Here is a 21,966-nt window from a genome sequence, read left to right on the forward strand (position 1 = left end):
GTTTCTGCCTCCCCAATGTCTCCCAATTCTAACTGCTGCTAACTCAGAATTATTACCTTATTTCAGCTCCTCATCAGTTTTTACCTAATTATCATAATGATCACTAATTTTTTTTCAAGTCTCTCACAACTCCAGTATATTGGACTCACAGCTCCACATGGCTTTGCTTTTTCTTTTTCTTTTTTTTTTTTTTGGCTGAGGCAATTGAGGTTGTCACTTGCCCACCGACACACACAGGCTTTCCTTTAAGCATGAATTTGATCATGTAACTCTCCCTTTTAGTCAACTCCAATGGTTGCTTTATTATCTGTAGGATAAAAATAAACATAAAAAAAAGCTTTTGTAACCTGAATCAACTCAGCTCCAGGAGATTTTTCTATCTTCATTGTTCTTTGATTCATGTATCATCCATGTGGAACTCATCATTGAACTCCTGAGAACTGATGAGGTCACTAAGTGATACAGTATAGAAAGACAAGACAAGAGGACCCAGGAATTACCCCTGTTGGGGTAATGAGTGAGTTTCATCTGGAGGACAGTTAAGTAATGCTACCTGAGGAGTGTTCAGACAGTTAGGAGAAGGTATCATCAAACAAGGGTGTTTGAGAGTCAAAAGAGAAATTAAGAAATTTAAGAAAAAAGACAGAAAAAGACTTTACAATTTGGGGAACATATCTTTGGAGAGAAGAGTTTCAGTTGAATGATGAGATAAGAAGCCAGAATGTATTATTTAGAAAAGAGAAAGTGGAAGCATTTATTAGAGATATTTTTCTCATAAAAAGGAGAAGAATTATAAGACAATGTCTAGTGGGAATGAAGGGATCAAATGAGGGTTGTTTTTTTTTTTTAAAGATAAGGATGCTTGTAGGAATATTTGTAAAGATTGGGTGAGTTGATACAGATTGAACATTTAGAAGAGAAAGACAAATTACCTGTATAAAATTTTTTTCCATTATCAAAAATGAAAATACTTTCACAGCTAATGAAATAAAATCAATTTTTATGACTATTTTTGCCCAACTATGTGCTAATAGAACTGACAATCTAAATGCTTGGAAAAATATAAATTATTCAGAATAATAGAACAAGAAATAGCATAGAAATTGAAAAAGCCAAAAATGAATTCTCAAAGGAAAAAATAAACAAAACAAAAATAGATGGATTTGTGGCAAATTCTGTCAAACATTAAAAGAAAAATTCAAATACTACATGAACTATTTGGAAAAAAATTGGTAAAGAAAAATTCCTTCTATGACACAAATGTGTTTTTGATACCCAAACTAGGGAGTGTCAAAACAGAAAGTTACAAATTTTTCTAATGAATTTTAATGTAAAAATTTTTAATTGACAAGGAAATCACGGCAATATGTCACAAAGACCATATACTATAACCAGGATGAGTTTATATTAGGAGCAGAATGGGACTTATATTAGCATATAAGGAGCAGCTAGATGGCACAGTGGCTAGAGCACCAGCTTTAAAGTTAGGAGGACCTGAATTTAAAAATGGCCTCAGATACTTAACACTTAACCAACTGTGTGACCCTGGGCAAGTCACTTAGCCCCAATTGCCTTGCTAAAAAAAAACAAAAACAAAAACCCAAAACAACAAAACCAAACCTGAATGAAGGATATGTATTAGAATTATGTAAAAAAAATAAAAGACAAACTACAAATTAGATACACATTATACAGAAGCATATGAGCTCTGTCTTTGATAAACCCAAAGATTCCATCTAATAGGTCAAGAATTAACTATTGGGGTAAAAAAAAAAACAAAAAAAAACTAAAGCTCTTGGGAAAAGTGGAAAACAATCCAGCAGATGCTAAGTATAGTTAAACACTTAATTTTTATTAAGATAAGCTCCAAATATGTACATGACTTAGATATAAAGGGTGATAGTATAACCTAATTAAAGGAATGTGGAAGAGATTACCTATCAGATCTATGGATAGAGAAAGAATTTTTGACTGAATAAGAAACAGATTTATACAAAGTAAACTGGACAATTTAAATTATCTAAAATTAAAATATTTTTGCATAAATAAAATCAGTTAAAATTAGAGTAGAAATAGGAAATGGGGGGAATCTATGGCAAGTTTCTCTGAGAAAGGTCTTATTTCTAAGATATATAGGGAATTGATTCACATTTAAAAGAATTAAGACATTCTCCAATTGATAAATGATCAAAGGATAGAGGAAGAAAGAGGAAGAAATCTGAGGTATCAATAGCCACATGAAAAATACTTTAAATTACTAATAATTAGAGAAATAGTTGGACAGTGGATGGAGTCCTGGGCCTAGATTCAGGATTACTCCTCTTCATGAATTCAAATATGACTTCAGATGCTAGCTATGTGACTTTGGGCAAGTTACTTTAATTCTGTTTATTTTACTTTGCTCATGTGTAAAATGAGTTAGAAAAGGAAATGGCAAACTTCTAGTGATTGTGTCAAGAAAACCTTAAATGGAGTCATGAAGAGTCAGACAGCTGAAATAACATGGTATATATAGAGGGAGGGATATGACTTGATAAATAGAGCCACTTCAATGGAAATGAGAGTGAAGGAAAAGATAATGGAGAAAGGTGTTTGATTTGAGATGAGGAAAAGGGTTGAAGGGTGTGCTCTTAGGCCCAGTTTTTTTCTGTGAAGTATAAAGTGAAATCTATGGAAAGAAGAATTGTTGTGGGAGCCTTATATTTAAAAATAAAAGATCTGAAAAACATCTCTAGAATGAGATAGTGAATAGGTCAGAGAAAAGTAGAAGGATTTCCTCACTGTAGTGAGGGCTCAATAGAAATTAGGTAACAAATTTGTAGTAGATTGAATCAATACAGTCTCATTATTTTCTCTAACAGTGTTCAGCAATACAGTAATAGTAACAAAGGTACAACACAAGGTTGGTAGGATATCATCAATGATAAAGCAAGAGGACCAGAAATTTGGGTTTCTTAACTCACTGTAATTAAGTTAATAGTTAAAGGATAGTGTAAAGTTAATTTGGTTCATCATGGGTCAAGATAGGGAAGCAAGAAAAGTACATAATTTCCTGGGGTGATAGCCTAGAAAAAGAACTGAGAGGAGTTGAGAATATAGAATCACAATCGTAGGTATTGTAAAAAACAGGAAAAGATGCAATGATAAAAGATTATAATTGGATAGAGAAATTTTAGAATTCATACACAGAGAAGTAGAGATCGAGATCAATACTGTTCCTATGTGAAGCTGAGGTGGAATGGAGTGGTTAGGTCATAGCATTTAAATACATTTAGAAACTAAATGAGGGATCATCAGTATGTGTGCTGAAATTCTCTGGTATTAAAATAGACCCTGTGAAGAGAAAGACTATAAGCTAGTCATTGTATTCACTGAGAGAGGAAGAATGTCCTAGGAGTAGATAGATAATAGACACAATGATAAGGATTGGGTGAAGAATTAAGATAGCAAAGACTTCAAAATTAAAAAAAAAAACAAAACAGGTTTCTGAGGGAGGGTGGTGGAAGGCAAATTCTGGAAGTAGCAATGAAGAACAGGGAGTATTCTAACTCCTCCACTACACCATTGAGGCAACTAGTTAATTAGTCATCTATGACCACATACTGAGTCATATATACCCAGAAATAGAGAGGGATTATTTTCAACTAGATGGCACAATGAATAGGGTGCTGAGTCTAGAGAAAGAAAGACTAATCTTCTTGATTTCAGATCTGGCCTCAGACACTTAATAGCTATGTGACTATAAGCAAGTAACTTAACCCTCTTTGCTTTAATTGCTTTATCTATAAAATGAGCTGGAGAAGGAAATGACAAACTATTTAAGTATCTTTGCCAAGAAAATCCCAGAAAGGGTCATGAGTTGGAAATGATTGAAAACTACTGAACAATAGCAACAACAAAAGAAAAATGCTAATTAAAACACATCAGACTGGCTAAATTAACAAAAAACAGAAAATGACAAATGCTGTTCCACAAGCAAGACACTCCATTTCTTTCGAGGAACTCTCATCAACAACACAAAGATCTAATTATATTTCCATAGGATTCATATGAAGCATGCCATCTACATCTGTATTTTTCTTTCCTTCCTCCCTCTCTCCTCCCTTCCCTATCCCTCTCTTTTATCCTTCCTTCATTTCTTCTTTCCTTCCTCCCACCTTCCCTTCTTATCTATTTCTTTCTCTTTCTCCTCTCCTTCCCTCCTTTTCTCCATACTTCGTTCCTCCCTCCTTCCCTCCCTTTCCTATTTGTATTATTATATTTAATAATATATCATTAATATATTTTCTATATTAAACTTTTTTTCTCTAAATTCTTTCTTTCTAATTTAATTTATAATATACTTTTATTTATCATTTCATCTATTCTAGAAATTCTAATAGAACTTGTGGCTAAATTGTAAATTTATCTGAGGCTCTTCTGAATTACTTTCTTCCTATTGACATGTCTTGGATGTCACTGGATCTATAAAATATCTTTATCATGGGCATCTTATATTTATATTTCTAGCTTTACTTCTCCAACTGGGGCTTTTTGTCAGGGCTAGGTTCTGATTGCTATTGTATGGGCCCCTGTTTCCTCTACATTGGTATTGTCTCATTTGCTGGACCTTCTATTGGTGTTTGCTGTGCCCAGAAAGTTGCAATTCCTAAGCTCACTAATAGCATCATGGTACGGATACTAAACTCTCCTAGGCTTTCAGTGGTAACTTAGATAAGTACATATAAATTTTGTGAACCACCAGGATGAGCAGATTAATCACCTTCTTTGTAAAGGTTTGTTGCTCTTCTGTCTGCCATCTCTATTTGACAAGTCTTTTGATCCTGGAGTCTAGATTGTTCATGCTCTGCCTGGGGCTTTCTAAGATCTTCTAGTTATTGCATTTGGGGACTTCAAATTGGAACATTCTGAGGTTGTGGGAGTTGGGAGGCTTTCATTGCTATGTTTGCCTTATATGCTTATATGCTCTGTTTTTTAGTGCCAGCAGATTTCTGAATGTTCACTTATGCTAATACAGGCTGGTCCTTACTTATAGTTTATTTCTTAATCATTATTCAAATTGAGGTTCTTTTGTTTTATCTTTTCTTGAGTATATTGGATTAGTACTGTTCTGCTCTTATTCACTTTGACCCTTTGATTAGAAATTCCCTACTTTATCTTTTAATAGGTAGATCCTAAGGAAGAATTTGTTCAAGTCAGAAAAAGAGACCTAGAGCGGTTGACAACAGAAGTGATGCAGTTACGAGACTTTTTACCCAAAATACTGAATGGGGAGATATTGGAGAACTTCCAAAGATTGGATGTTGTAGAAACAAGTAAGTCCCATCTTGCAGAAGTGACAGTGATATATCACAAAATTAGTTATATTACGTCATGTATGGAAATATAAAGAAATTAGTGCTTTATTAACAAACCCTGATAGACTAGAAATCCTATGTTATAATCTATTTTCCACTTCAGATTATTATGTTACCTTACATATTTGTTTTTCTTAAAATTATATTTGGCTTTGTTAATTTCCTCAAGTATGAATTTGATGTATGAAGTATAAAACATGGAGATGTATGCTTGCCAAAATATTCCCCACTCTAATAGAAAAGATGCTTATTATGTGTCAGGCATTCTTTAGCACTGGGGATACAAAAACAGACAAAAGCCAGTTTCTATTCTCAAGAAATTAATAATTTAAAGGGGATGATATCAAGCAAATAAAATGTACAAACAAGATAAATAGGAAATAAAAGAAGGAAGACACTAGAATTAAGAGGGCATGGAAAATGCTTTTAATGGAAGTTGAATTTTAGTTAGGACTTGAAAGAAATTAGGGAAGGCAGTAGGCAGATGTCAGGAGGGAGAGCATTCCAGGTATGAGAGACAAATTACCTAGTCTGAGAGATGGAGTATCAAGGGTGTTGTTTGAGGAAGAGGAAGATCACTGTTACTGGATCAAAGAAAAGGTTGCAAAGTATAAGGTGTAAGAAGACTGGCAAGGTGGGATGGGCATGGAGAACTTTGTTATGAAAGTCTTTGCATGCCAGAGAATTTTCTATTTGATCTGAGAGGCAATAGGGAACTGAGGAATTTAAGGAATAGGAAAAGGAGAGAGTATGTGTGAAATACTTGGACCTGGGCTATTGGGAAACACTTTAGTTGATAAATGGATGATAAAGTAGAGTGAGGAGAGATTGGAGGCAGAAGATCCATTAGTAGGCTTCTCTAGTAGTCCAGATACGTTCTACAATGTAGTCTATGTACTACAATGATAGCAGTTTTGGTGAAGAGAAAGTAGTATGTTGCATTTAAGGGATGTTGCAGAAGTCATATCAATATATTATATTAACAGATTGGATAGAGAAGGGATGAAAGATAGTGAGGAATCAAGGATGACAGCTCTTTAGGTTGTGAACTTGAAGAATTGGGAAAATAGTTAAGTTCTGTGGATGGAAAAGGGGGAAGAGCAGTTTGAGGGAAAGATAGTGAGTTTGGTTTTGAACATGTTGAGTTTAAGATGTCTATTAAGCCTCCATTTTTAAAAGGCAGTTGGAGATATAAAACTGGAGGACAAGATAGGTAGATTTCAGAATTGTCACCATAGTGATATAATTAAATCTATGGGAGCTGCTGAAATCACTAAGTGAAGTAGTACAGAAGAAAAGTTTTTTGATCAAGATCAAAGATCTAGAACTAGCGGTTTTGATCTAGATGAGGATCCAGCAAAGGAGACTGAGAAAGAATGGTTAGATAGGTAAGAAGACAACTAGGAGAAAGTAGTGTACTGAAAAGTTAGAGAGAAGGATATTAAGGAAGAGAGGGTGATCAATAGTGTCAAAGGCTACAGAGAAAACAAGAACAATGAGAATTGAGAAAAGGCCGTTTAAAAGATCATTGGTAATTTTGAAGAAAGAAATTTCAGTGGAATGATAAAGTCAGACTGGATTATAAGGAGTTAAAAAGACAGTGAAAGGAGAGGAAAGTGGAAGCCAACTATTGTATATGACCTTTTTTGAAGAGTTTAGCTGCAGAGGGCATAAAAGAAAAAGGATGATAGCAGAGATGGAAGGGTAAGGTGATTTTTTTTTCTAAAACTTTTTTTAATTGAAGCTTTTTATTTTCAAAACATAAGCAGGGATGATTTTTTTCAACATTGGCCCTTGCAAAGCCTTATGTTTCAATCCCCCCCCCCCTTGTCCCTCTCCCCTCCTCTAGATGGCAGGTAATTAAGGTAAGTTTTTTTTGAGGATGGGGGAGAAATGGGCTTGTTTGTAGGCAGTAAGGAGAAACCTACTTTCCTACACTAGAAAGAAAATGAGGACAAATGATAGAATGGAAATGACAAAGGGAGCATTTAAAATATATATTTCATTAAATATTTCCTAATTACATTTAAAACTTTTTTTAATATTCATTTTTAGAAATTTTGGGTACCAAATTCTCTTTCCCTCATTTTCCCCCACCCCTTGAGAAGGCAAGCAATATCAGTTATATGTATGAAGTCTTATAAAACATAATTCCATGTTATCCATGCTGTAAAAGAAAATAACCTTTTCCCCATATAAAAAAAATAAGAAAATAAAAAAAAAGTGTGCTTCAGTTCTTTTTATTGAATCTTTTTATTTTCAAAACATATACAAGGATAATTTTTTAACACTGGCTTTTGTAAAACCTTGTATTCTAATTTTTCACTCTCTTCCCCCTACCCCTTTCCCTAGATGGCAAGTAAACCAATAAATATTAAATATGGTAAAATATATATATAAATCCAATATAGGATGCTTCAATTTTCACACACACTCCATTAATTTCTTTCTGGAAGTGGATAACATTTTTTTATCATGGATCCTTTGAAATGGTCTTGGATCATTGTCTTGATCAGAGTATCTTAATCTTTCACAGTTGATCAGCATTACAATATTGCTGCTATGTACAATGTTTTCCTGATTCTGCTATCTTTACTTTGTATCAGTTCTTATGGGTATTCCTGAATTTTTCTGGAACTATCCTGCTTATCATTTCTTATAGCATAACAGTATTCTAGCACAATCATACACCACAATTTGTTTAGCCATTCCCTACTTCATAGTCTTAGAAGGGGAAAACTTTTGTAGGAGATAGGGTGGGATTGGCTCACTTGAAGAAGTGGTGGGCCATGATAAAGAGTGAGCTTACCTCCTTGTATATGATAGGGATGAAGGAGGGATGAGTGATATGAAATGAGGAAAAGGGAGCTCATGGTCAGTGGCCCCCATTTTTTCTTAAAATTTGAAATTCTTAGCTGAGAAAGGAGAAAGGGAAGTCATGGGAGGTTTGAAGGAAAAGCTTTGAAAGAGCTATTGTGATGAGTGTGACAGTGAGTTGATGGGGCAGATATAGAAGGATTTCCTAATTTTCTGAAGGCCTAGTTGAAATTTTATAACACCAAATTTGTAGTAGACTCTGTTGGAGCTATTGTTTGATTTTCTTCATGTATTTTGAGTAGCACAAATACAGGAATAAAGGCAACAAATGGTTGGAGTGAGTGATCTAAAGCTGAGTGATGCTTGGCAGAGTGCATTTGGTGATATGATAAAAGGGCTTAAGAGATAAAGGGACTCAAGAAAAGACAGTATAGAGCTGAACTTGTCCATCAAGAGATCAAAAGAGGAGAAAAGAAGACAATTAAGAGAGAGGGATTTTGTAAGAGAAAGCAGAGGAAGAGGTTGAAGGTCAGTAGATTTCAAGGGATTTCAAAATTCTTCCACATGGAGGTGGCACATTTTTAGGTGATAGCAAGTTCAAAGGTATGACTTTTTTTTGGGTATGGCTGAATTATGGTAGAAGAACAGGACATAGGAAGTGAGTTGGTTGGGAAACTGAGTGGTCAATGTGTTTGAGAGGGTTACTGAGCATGTTGAAGTCCCCTAGTATGAAGTAAGGAATTGGAGAAGAGAGAAAAATTGTGAACCATGTACTTCATATAGTACTTCACTTTTTCTTCCTGACAGTCCTGGGTGGTAGCTGCTATTATTTATCCCTATTTTATGGATGAGAAAATTGAGGCAGGCAAGTTTAACTGATTTGCCAATGTCCCAAAGCCAGGTGTAAACACAGAAGGTACTTTATAAATCCTTATTCTTTTTCTTTCCTTTCTTCAATCAGCTTTCAAGGTCAAAGCTTGCCTTTGAGTCAAATGAGCTTTTTGTATCAATTGTGAAGCCCCTCTGTCTATAGTCTCAGCTATGCTTATCCACATAGTTTACTATTACAGATGTATAAGAAACATTTGTATACATCAATATATTGTTGGATTCTGCTTTTTAATTTAGTTTGCTTTCATCTTCTAATTTAGGGGAGACTGTTTCCTGACTATATTCATGATTATCATTGTTAATTGATTATTTCTTCACATTTTGCCACCTTGTAAATATGAAGATAATGAAAGAAAAATAATTTGCTTGATATTTGTGATCTATAGATGAAGGGGTCTTCATTTTTCCCTTTCTTCTTCCAGTAGCTTCACCCTTGATCCCAAGCAAAATTAGAGGCAGAAACAAAATCTGTTATACTTTTTAATGAACTAAAAAAAAAAAACAAACCCTATAACAAAACCATAATATAAATTGTGATTTCAGATAAAGCTATAGTAATTATAGATAAGAGAATAATAGACAAGTTATATTATGTTCAAAGGTTTAATAGATATTGTAAATATTTTATCATTTGAATAATTCTGATTTCTTTTATTTTTTTATTTTTTGCTGAGGCAATTGGAGTCAAGTGACTTGCCTGGGTCACACAGCTAGTAAGTGTTAAGTGTCTGAGGCCAAATTTGAACTCAAGTCCTCCTGACTTCAGGGCTGATGCTTTATCCACTGTACTACCTAGCTGTCTCCTCAATTCTGACTTTTAGGGAGTTATTTTCTTTAGTATTGTTTTGTGCCTCTTTTACCAAACTCTTAATTCTCTTCATATTTTTTTTTGCATTGCTCTAATTTTGCAACTTTTCATCTATACATCATTTTTGATTTTTAAAATATTTTGTTCTTTTTAAAAAACTTCTTTCTTTAGCTTTTCTAGGAATTTTGGTGTTTTGTATCCAATTTGCATTTTTCTTTGAGATGGTTTGTAGATATTTCAAATCACTGTTTTCTTCTGAGTTTTTGTCTTGAGTTTTCCTATCATCATCATAGTAGTTTTTATGGGTTCTCTCTCCCCCCTCTCTTTCCCTCCCCCTCATTTCCCCATTCTATTTCTTGACTTTGAACTTTATGTTAGAGTTGGACCCTTCTCCCCTCTGGGGAGTGGGGTTGTATCTGGCCTCTACTTTTTAATGAGCTTTTGTTATTTTTATATTCAGTGGATAACTTTAAGTTTTTAATGCTTCCAAAGTGGTGTAATTCAGGAAGAGATCTGTTCATTGCCTTTCTGGTCTGTACTCTTTTTTTTTTTTTTTTTTTAAATTTTTTATTTTATTTTATAATTATAACATTTTTTGACTGTACATATGCATGGGTAATTTTTTACAACATTATCCCTTGCACTTACTTCTATTCAGATTTTTTCCCTTCCTCCCCCAACCCCCTCCCCCTGATGGCAAGCAGTCTTATATATGTTAAATATATTACAGTATAATTTAGATACAATATATGTGTGTAGAACCGAATTTTTTGTTGCACAGGAAGAATTGGATTCAGAAGGTAAAAATAACAGTTTACATTCATTTCTCAGTCCTTTTCTGGATGTAGCTGGTTCTGTCCATCATTAATCAATTGGAATTGGATTAGCTCTTCTCTATGTTGAAGAAATCCACTTCCATCAGCATACATCCTCGTACAGTATCATTGTTGAAGTGTATAATGATCTTCTGGTTCTGCTCGTTTCACTCAGCATCAGTTGATGTAAGTCTCTCCAAGCCTCTCTGTATTTCTCCTGTTGGTCATTTCTTATAGAACAGTAATATTCCATAACATTCATATACCATAGTTTACCCAACCATTCTCCAATTGATGGACATCCATTCATCTTCCAGCTTCTAGCCACTATGAAAAGGGCTGCCACAAACATTTTGGCACATACAGGACCCTTTCCCTTCTCTAGTAGTTCCTTGGGGTATAAGCCCAGTAGTAGTATGGCTGGGTCAAAGGGTATGCACATTTTGATAACTTTTTGGGCATAATTCCAGATTGCTCTCCAGAATGGTTGGATTCTTTCACAACTCCACCAACAATGCATCAGTGTCCCAGTTTTCCCACAGCCCCTCCAACATTCATCGTTATTTGTTCCTGTCATTTTAGCCAATCTGACAGGTGTGTAATGATACCTCAGAGTTGTCTTAATTTGCATTTCTCTGATCAATAGTGATTTGGAACACTCTTTCATATGAGTGGAAATAGTTTTAATTTCATCATCTGAAAATTGTCTGTTCATATCCTTTGACCATTTATCAATTGGAGAATGGCTTGATTTCTTATAGATTAAAGTCAATTCTCTGTATATTTTGGAGATGAGGCCTTTATCAGAACCTTTAACTGTAAAAATTTTTTCCCAATTTGTTACTTCCCTTCTAATCTTGTTTGCATTAGTTTTGTTTGTGCAGAAACTTTTTAATTTGGTGTAATCAAAATGTTCTATTTTGTGATCAATAATGGTCTCTAGTTCTCCCTTGGACACAAACTCCTTCCTCCTCCACAAGTCTGAGAGGTAAACCATCCCATGTTCCTCCAATTTATTTATGATTTCGTTCTTTATGCCTAAATCTTGGACCCATTTTGATCTAATCTTAGTATGTGGTGTTAAATGTGGGTCCATGCCTAGTTTCTGCCATACTAATTTCCAGTTTTCCCAGCAGTTTTTGTTAAATAATGAATTCTTATCCCAAAATTTGGGATCTTTGGGTTTGTCAAAGATTAGATTGCTATTTTTATTCACTATCTTGTCCTGTGAACCTAACCTATGCCACTGATCAACTAGTCTATTTCTTAGCCAATACCAAATGGTTTTGGTGACTGTTGCTTTATAATATAGCTTTAAATCAGGTACACTTAGACCACCTTCCTCTGACTTTTTTTTCATTAGTTCCCTTGCAATTCTCGACCTTTTATTCTTCCATATGAATTTTGTTGTTATTTTTTCTAGGTCATTAAAATAGTTTCTTGGGAGTCTGATTGGTATAGCACTAAATAAATAGATTAGTTTGGGGAGTATTGTCATCTTTATTATATTCGCTCGGCCTATCCAAGAACATTGAATGTCTTTCCAATTATTTAAATCTGACTTTATTTTTGTGGCAAGTGTTTTGTAATTTTGCTCATATAGTTCCTGACTCTCCTTTGGTAGATATATTCCCAAATATTTGATACTATCGACTGTTATTTTGAATGGAATTTCTCTTTGTATCTCTTGCTGTTGGATTGTGTTGGTAATGTATAAAAATCCTGAGGATTTATGTGGATTTATTTTGTATCCTGCGACTTTGCTAAAATTCTGAATTATTTCTAATAGCTTTTTAGCAGAGTCTTTGGGGTTCTCTAAGTATACCATCATGTCATCTGCAAAAAGTGACAATTTGATTTCTTCATTTCCTACTCTAATTCCTTGGATCTCTTTCTCGGCTCTTATTGCCAAGGCTAGAGTTTCTAGTACTATATTGAATAGTAATGGTGATAGTGGGCAACCTTGTTTCACTCCTGATCTTACAGGGAAAGGTTCTAGTTTATCACCATTACATATGATGTTTACTGAAGGTTTTAAATATATGCTCCTTATTATTTTAAGGAATAGTCCATTTATTCCTATACTCTCAAGCGTTTTTAGTAGGAATGGATGTTGGATTTTATCAAATGCCTTTTCTGCATCTATTGAGATGATCATATGGTTTTTATTAATTTGATTATTAATATGGTCAATTATACTAATAGTTTTCCTAATATTAAACCATCCCTGCATTCCTGGTATAAATCCCACTTGGTCATAGTGTATTATCCTGGGGATGATTTTCTGAAGTCTATTTGCTAATATCTTATTTAAGATTTTAGCATCAATATTCATTAAGGAAATTGGTCTATAGTTTTCTTTCTCAGTTTTCGATCTACCTGGTTTAGGTATCAGTACCATGTCTGTGTCATAGAAGGAATTTGGTAGGACTCCTTCAATCCCTATTTTTTCAAATAGTTTACATAGCATTGGAGTTAGTTGTTCTTTAAATGTTTGGTAGAATTCACCTGTAAATCCATCTGGTCCTGGGGACTTTTTCTTAGGAAGTTGGTTAATAGCTTGGTCTATTTCTTTTTCTGAGATGGGACTATTTAAACTACTTACTTCTTCCTCTGTTAATCTGGGTAAGCTATATTTTTGAAGGTATTCTTCCATTTCATTTAAGTTATCGAATTTATCGGCATAAAGTTGAGCAAAGTAGCTCCTAACTATTGTTCTAATTTCCTCTTCATTAGTGGTGAGTTCACCCTTTTCATTTTCAAGACTATCAATTTGCTTTTTCTCTTTCCTTTTTTTAATCAGGTTTACTAAGGGTTTGTCTATTTTGTTGGTTTTTTCATAAAACCAACTCTTAGTTTTATTAATTAATTCAATAGTTTTTTTACTTTCAATTTTATTAATCTCACCTTTTATTTTTTGAATTTCAAGTTTTGTGTTTGTCTGGGGGTTTTTAATTTGTTCCTTTTCTAGCAATTTTAGTTGTAAACCCAATTCGTTGGCCCTCTCTTTCTCTATTTTATGCAGGTAGGCCTGTAGAGATATAAAACTTCCCCTAATTACTGCTTTGGCTGTATCCCACACATTTTGGTATGATGTCTCATTATTGTCATTTTCTTGGGTGAAGTTATTAATTATGTCTATGATTTGCTGTTTTACCCAATCATTCTTTAGTATAAGATTATTTAGTTTCCAATTATTTTTTGGTCTATTTTCCCCTGGCTTTTTATTAAATGTTATTTTGATTGCATTATGGTCTGAAAAGGATGCATTTACTATTTCTGCCTTACTGCATTTGATTTTGAGGTTTTTATGCCCTAGTATATGATCAATTTTTGTATAGGTTCCATGAACTGCTGAGAAGAAAGTATATTCCTTTCTGTCTCCATTTAGCTTTCGCCAAAGATCTATCATATCAAACTTTTCTAGTATTCTATTTACCTCTTTGACTTCTTTCTTATTTATTTTGTGGTTTGATTTATCTAATTCTGAGAGTGCAAGGTTGAGATCTCCCGCTATTATAGTTTTGCTATCTATTTCCTCTTGCAGCTCTCTTAATTTCTCTTTTAAGAATTTAGATGCTGCACCACTTGGTGCATACATGTTTAATATTGATACTGCTTCACTATTGATGCTTCCCTTTAGCAGGATATAATGCCCTTCCTTATCTCTTTTAATTAGATCAATTTTTGTTTTTGCTTGATCTGAGATGAGGATGGCTACTCCTGCTTTTTTGGTTTTGCCTGAAGCATAATAGATTCTGCTCCACCCTTTTACTTTTAGTTTGAATGTCTCATCCTGTTTCAGGTGTGTTTCCTGTAAACAACATATAGTAGGATTCTGACTTTTAATCCAGTCTGCTAACTGCTTCCTCTTTATGAGGCAGTTTGCCCCATTCACATTTATGGTTAGAAGGACTAATTCTATATTGCTTGCCATCCTATTAACCCCTGCTTATGCTTTTCCCCTTTCCTTCCCTTTTACCCTCCTATCCAGTATTAAACTGGTAAACACCACTTGCTTTTCACAGCCCTCCCTTTTTAGGATCCCTCCCCCACCTTAAAGATCCTCCCCTTATTTTACCCCTTTTCCTCGAAATTACTGTATTCCCTTCCCCTTAGCTTACTCCTTCCCTTTCACTTTTCAATGAAGTGGAAGAAGTTTCACCATAAATCGAATATGTCTATTGATACACGCTATGTTCATCTCCCTCCTTTCTTTCTCTCAGATATAATAGGTTACCTTTGCCTCTTCATGAGATGTAGTACCACCACTTTGTACTTTTTTATGATATAATCTCCTTTCCACCTCTATTTTCTAAGACAAATTGTACATATGTTCTTTACATATTTTTTTGACAGAAGTATAGTTCTCAAGATTTCTTTTTACCTTTTTTAGAAGTCTCTTGAGTTCTGTATTTGAAGATCAAACCTCTTATGTAGGTCTGGTTTTTTCATCAAAAATAGATGGAATTCATTTATTTCGTTAAATGTCCATCTTCTTCCCTGGAAAACGATGCTCATTCTTGCTGGGTAAGTTATTCTTGGCTGCATACCAAGTTCCTTAGCCTTTCGGAATATCATGTTCCAGGCCCTGCGTTCTTTTAATGTGGACGCTGCTAGATCCTGTGTTATCCTTATTGTGGATCCTCCATATCTGAATTGTTTTTTTCTAGCAGCTTCCAATATCTTTTCCTTTGTCTGATGGTTCTTGAACTTGGCCACTATATTTCTTGGCGTTTTGATTTTAGGGTCCCTTTCAGTAGGTGATCGATGAATTTTCTCAATGTCTATTTTACCCTCTGTTTCCAAAACGTCTGGGCAGTTCTCTTTGATAATTTCCTCGAAAATGGTGTCCAAGCTCTTTTTTTCCTCCCATTTTTCAGGGAGTCCGATTATTCTCAAATTGTCTCTCCTGGATCTGTTTTCCAGGTCTGTTGTCTTTCTGGTAAGGTACTTGACAGTCTTTTCAATTGTCTCATTTCTCTGGTTTTGCTTGACTCCCTCTTGGTTTCTCCTTGAGTCATTCATTTCTACTTGTTCCAGTCTAATTTTCAATGATGTATTTTCTTCACTCACTTTTTTTATATCTCTTTGTAATTGTCCAATTGAGTTTTTATCTTCTATGGAATTTTTTTCCATTTTATCCATTTTATTTTTTAGAGAGCTGATTTCTTTTTCCAGCTCACTAATCCTGTTTTCCTTGGAGTTGTTTACCTTTTCCAGCTCACTAATCTTGTTTCTCAATGATTTGATTTCTTTATCCATTCTGTCTTTGAATGCATGGGATGACTTCTCCAGGCTCTCTTGCCAAGCTTCCCTTTCCTTTTCCCATTTCTCTTCCAGCTCTCTTGTGAGAGCCTTTTTTATTTCCTCTATGAGGTTCTTTTGTATTGAGGAGCAGCTTATATCCCTCCCAGGGGATACATCTGGGGACATTCTGTTCCTAGTCTCCTCAGCATTTGAAGTCTGCTCCCTCTCCACACAGAAGCTGTCAATGGTTAGAGCCCTTTTGAATTTTTTATTCATTTTGTCAGAATCAAAGAAAACAAACTGACAAGAGAAGCAATTGGTCTGTTTTGCGGGGGGATAGGGCTGGATGTTATTAATGGGCTTCCTCTACAGACTGGGGATAGGGCAGCAGAGAGCCACTAACAGAACAGCAATGACTGTACTGAGTCTGCGCTCTGAGGCTCCGAGAACGCACCGAGTCAGTCCAGGTGGGGGTTGGGGGTGGCCGGGCTCTGAGAGACGCTGGCTTTCTGGGGTTTTAATCTTCACCTCCGGTGTTTACACCCTCTCCGTGGCTCCTGGCTTGCTGCCAAGACGGAGCATCCACACTGGGGCAAAAGCCCTTTCGCAGAAACTGCAGAGATCACACCCCTCCCCCTCCGGTCTGAGCTGTGTGAGCTGCCTGTCTTGCTCTGGCTGTCTGCCCTCAGTCTGCGCCCAGTCTGATTGACCCTCCCCCGAACAAACACAGACCTTTTCTGGTGACTTTCAAGGATGTCTTCTCTTGGTGATAATTTGTGGATTTCTTTCTGGGTCAAGCATTAAGTCAGAGGCTTGTCATGAAGTAAGTTCTGAGAGAAAGCGAGGAGCTCAAGCAGCTGTCTGCCTCCACGCCGCCATCTTAGCCGGAAGTCCTGGTCTGTACTCTTGATCCTTACACAGGTAGGGTCCCTCCTGATCTCTCCACATTAGAATTATGACTTAGAACTGCATAAGGGGTCACAGACCTGCCAAATGATACTAGATCCTGTGCTCATTGCTTATAGAAGGGTCCCCTAGGATTTCTCTCTGACAAGATCTTCAGGTACCTTACTGTGCTTTGCTATTCTTGCTACTGCTAATTCTCCACTTCAATGTGCATAGATTTTTCTTTCTGTTTTCTTAAGCTTCCTTGGGCTGGAAAAATGATTTACCTACTCAGCATTTAGTTTGATGCACTTTTAAAATTGATGTAGAAGAGTGAATTGGTAGAGATCATCATAAATTATGACTTCACTCTGTCATCTTGGCTCTTTCTCAGACAACACAGATACCTACTTAATCTTCATGTACCAGATAACATACCATTTAAATACTATGCTAATTGCATAGACTTGGAGATAGATACTATTATTATCCTCTTTTTACAGATGAACTGAGACATTTAACATAAGTTAAATGACTTCAAACAAAACCAATGCAACAAGATTAAAAAGAAAAAAGAAAGCTTGGAAACAATTTTTAATAGCAAGTATCTCTGATAAAGGCCTTGTTTTTTAAATATATGGAGAACTGAGTCCAATTTGTAAGAATACAAGTCATTTTCCCAATTGATAAATGGTCAAAGGATATGAACAGGCAGTCTGCAGATGAAGAACGCAACACTCTGGAAAATGCTCTAAATTACTGGTTAGAAAAATGCAAATCAAAACAACTCTGAGGTATTATCTCACACCTATCAGATTGGCTAATATGACAGAAAAGGAAAATGACAAATGTCAGAGAAGATATGGGAAAATTTGGACACTGATGCAATGTTGATGGAGTTGTGAACTGATTCAACTATTCTGGAGACTAATTTGGAACTATGCCCAAAGGTCTATCAAAGTGTGCATATCTTTTGATCCAAGAAATCATAAAAAAGGGAAAGGACCCACATGTGCAAAAATGTTTGTAGCAGCCCTTTTTGTGGTGACAAAGAATTGAAATTGAGGGGATGCCCATCATTTGAGGAATGGCTGAATAAGTTATGGTCTATGAAAGTAATGGAATGTTGTTCAGTAATCAACAAGATGTGGTATATGAATGTAATAGAATACTGTTATGCTTTGGGAAATTATGAGTAGATAGATTTAAGAAAAACTTTGAAAGACTTATATGAACTGATGCTAAGTGAAATGAGAAGAACCAAGAGGATATTCTGCATAGTAACAGTAACATTATGCATTGATCAACTATAGTTGTTTATCTTTTCTCAACAACACAGTGATAAGACAATTCTAAAAGACTCATGACAAAAAATGCTATCCATATCTGGAGAAAGAACTGATGGAAGGTGAATATAGAACAAAACATACTATTTTCACTTTTGTTGTTGTTGTTTTTTTTTTTTTTTAATGATTTTTCCTATTTTTTCTGTTTCTTCTTTCACAATATGACTAATTTGGAAATATTTTTACATAATTGCATATATATATATATAATTCATATAAGATTTCTTGAGGGAAGAAGGGAAAAAATTTGGAACTCAGAATCTTTCAAAAATGAATGTTGAAAATAGTGTTTATGTGTAATTAGAAAAAATAAGATACTATTAAATTTTTTTTTTTAAAGAAGTTAAATGACTTGCCCAGGGTTATAAAGTTAATAAAGTTTTGATGCTGGATTGAACTCAGGTCTTCTTGACACCAAGGCTAGCACTCTGTCTGATTTACCACCTACTTACCACCCCATAGTAATAGGGGAACTGAAGGTATCCCTTTTAGATCAAGGTAAATTTAATTGAAAGGCTAAAAAAAAAAAAAGTGACTAGAACTTCAGAAAAAAAAAAAAGATATGATAGATCTTATGACTCGAATGGAAATAGAAAGGAATTTACAAATACTCAGCTGTGCATGATACCTTTATGTAGTTATACTTGGCACTTTTTACCAAATCTTACTATATATATATGAGCATAAAGACCTCACCTAAAATTCAGAAATACTAAACATTTCCTTTATTGATTGCCATGTGACAAAAGTTACATTCAATATAGAACCTTTGAAGAAAGACTTAAAATTAATTGAAGACCAAAAACTTTACTTATAAATAAGAAGTGGGTCAAAGAAATAGAAAATTTCATTACAAAAATAGATATAATAAGACAATATATTAAAATATCTGTGATGCAACCAAAGCAATTCTTTAACATAAAATTTCTATCTTTAAATGCTTTCTTTTACAAAAAGGAGAAAGAAATAGAGCACAAAACTAAAAATATTAGAATAACAAAAAGCAAAAAATAAAATGGAAATTTTTTAAAAATAAGAGGTTAATAAAATTGAAGCAAAAAAATCTTAAGGTAAATTAAGTTTTTAAATTAGATTAATGTCATTAAAAATAGAAGGAAACCAGATTACATTAAAAATGAAAAACATAATAGTTCAAGAGGAAATAAAGAAAATTATCAGAAATTTTTGTCTACTTACATTACTAAACAAAATGACAGGAAATGGATGAACACTACAAAAATACAAAGTACCCAGATTAACAAAGATGCAGATTTATTATTTAAATAACCTCATCTCAGAAAAAGAAATAAAACAATCCACAAATGAACTCCCAAAGGGGAAAAAAAAAACAAAACCTCAGGACTAAATAAATATGGAAGTATATTCTATCAAATATTAAAGCAACTAATTCTAATATCATACAAACTGTCTGCAATTATGCATTTTAACTGGATATTCCTTAGGTATTTTAAGCTCAACATATACAATACAATCTCTTTATTTTTTTCCTCCTTTCTTTTGAATTTCCCTCTACTATTGAAGATACTTCTCTCAGTCACTCAGATTTATAATCTAGATGTCATATTCTAATTCCTTACTCTCCTGTCATCCAATTATTTGCTAAGTCCTTTTTCTCTTCAGATACTGCTATCACTCTGCTTGGTATAGACCCTTATTATCTCATTCCTGGACTATTGTAATAGTCTTTAATTTGGTCTTCCCATGGACAAGTCTCTCCTTATTTGATTTTGTCTTTCATTCAACTGTCAAAATTGATCATGTATTTAAGATCAAACCAGGATACCTTTTATATCCTTCATTTAGTCAACTCTAGTTTCCTATTATCTTCAGAATTAAATGGAAAAATTCTCTTTTAAAGCCCTTCAAACCTAGCCCTTTCTACTTTCTACTTTCGAAATTTTTTTGTATCTTACTCCCACATTAGACTGTTAGCTCTTTGAGAACAGATACTCTTTGCCTTCCTTCTTTGTATTTCTAGTGATTAGCAAGGTGCCAGCATTTAGATACTTAATAAATACTTGTTTGCTGATAATAATAGGAGAGAAGGAATTTGCAAATATCCTTCCGTTTTGATAAGTGTATTGCAACTCTTCTGTCATTTTCTTTGCTTAGGTTAACAAAGATTAAAAAAATAAAATTCATAACCATTTGGGATTAATTTAGAATTTGCAGGAGAATTTTAAGAATATTGTATAGGCAGCCCATATTTTTAATCCTGATATATCTTGAAGATAACACTGTAAATTATTATAAGAAAAAATATTGAATGTGTTATTACCTATATGCTATTTTTGCCATCTGTTATAAAATTAAGCAGAAACCATTGATTGAGCAAGTAAAGGTATATAAAATTTTGTCATGCAAAATTGAATCATTGATATCCCAAACAAGGGCCAAAAAAAGCACTACCTGTGAATGACTTTTGTGGTTATATTTGCAACTGGCCACAAGGAGGAGGCATTATACAAATTAAAAAGTTTAAAAGAGCAGCCTCCTATTTGTTAACCAAATAGAAGGAACCAACAAATATTGGAGACAGTCTTAGTTTGATCCTGTTATTTTTATAGAAAATCAAATATGGGATTTACTAACAGAAGAGTCAAAAGTTTGAATCCATATAGAAATTAACAGTTTGAAAAATCTTAAGAATAATTTTTCTTCCTTTTCACCAGGCCTGGAAAAGAAAGAGCAGGAAGTAGAACAGATGAGAATGGATTGTGAACATTTTAAAGCCCGATTGGAAATAGCACAAGCAGATAGCATAAAAGAGAAGAAGGTATAGTAGTTGTTAAAGAAAAAAATTAACTCTTCAAGTTCATGTTTATGTTGAAGAAATAGTAGTATTTCAGTTTTGAATAAGAAATGAAAAAAATTGTTCTTTATAGCTCTTAAATCTCATTAGATAGAGTTTCTCAAGTTTTTATTCTGAGTGAATTGGAAAATTGTTGGACAGTGTACTTGCAGATATTCGTGATATAAAGACTTCAAAAACATTATAATAAAAATAATGAAATTAAAATTCAGTCCCATCGTGATTTACAACAAGATATAAGAACATATTTAATCTGAATTTTTCATCTTATTCTGGTGAGCTATTTATTGGTAAGAGGCAGAGAATGCATTTGAAAATTATTGGACAAGGGGCAGCTAGGTGGTGCAATGGATAAAGCACCAGCCTTGAATTCAGGAGGACCTGAGTTCAAATTTGATCTCAGACACTTAACATTTCCTAGCTGTGTGACCCTGGGCAAGTCACTTAACCCCAGCCTCAGGGGGGGAAAAAAGAAAAGAAAATTATTTGACGATAGATTTCTTTGATTAACGTGGATATTCACTTTATTTCTTTTAGTAGCTGACTACTATACATGCATACTATATATGCACACACACACACATATTCAAAAGCCTTGGACTTATATCCTAGGACTGTCTTAAGAACTCCATTCTAGAGCTAAAAAGAACAAATGAAAACAACCAAAAATCCAGTTATATTTTTTTAGGACCAGTAGTCTAAGGGGAGGAGGAAGTGGCCCTTAGGCTTTCCCTTCCAGTGCATGGTGTCACCTGCTATATTGTATGAGTCCTTCAGCTCTGGACAGAGAAAGAAACAGAGAGACAGGAACAGAGAGAAAAGAGGGGTGAGAGCAAGAGCAAAGGAGGGAGAGAGGGCAAGAGCAAATGAGGGAGGGCAAGAGAAAATGAGAGAAAGGGAAAGAGGAGGGGGGGAAGGGAAAGTGAAAGGGAAAAGAGAAGAGGGAAAGAGGGAGAGAAAAGGA

At 34.3% G+C, this 21,966-nt stretch overlaps 1 protein-coding gene across 4 annotated transcripts in view; it reads left to right on the forward strand.

Moving 5' to 3' along the window:
- Window positions 1-21,966, forward strand: part of HSF2BP (heat shock transcription factor 2 binding protein) — a 76,351-nt gene that overhangs the window by 6,605 nt on the left and 47,780 nt on the right. For all 4 annotated transcript variants that reach the window (XR_012487992.1, XR_012487993.1, XM_074300536.1 and 1 more), the window contains exons 2-3: window positions 5,168-5,315; window positions 20,863-20,966. Coding sequence is in view for 2 of the 4 variants with exons in the window: in XM_074300536.1 (XP_074156637.1) it covers window positions 5,168-5,315; window positions 20,863-20,966 (252 nt within the window). In the remaining 2 variants the exon portion in view is untranslated. The remainder of the gene's footprint in view (window positions 1-5,167; window positions 5,316-20,862; window positions 20,967-21,966) is intronic.

Source organism: Sminthopsis crassicaudata, chromosome 3 (assembly GCF_048593235.1).
Source record: "Sminthopsis crassicaudata isolate SCR6 chromosome 3, ASM4859323v1, whole genome shotgun sequence".
NCBI classification, from domain to species: domain Eukaryota; kingdom Metazoa; phylum Chordata; class Mammalia; order Dasyuromorphia; family Dasyuridae; genus Sminthopsis; species Sminthopsis crassicaudata.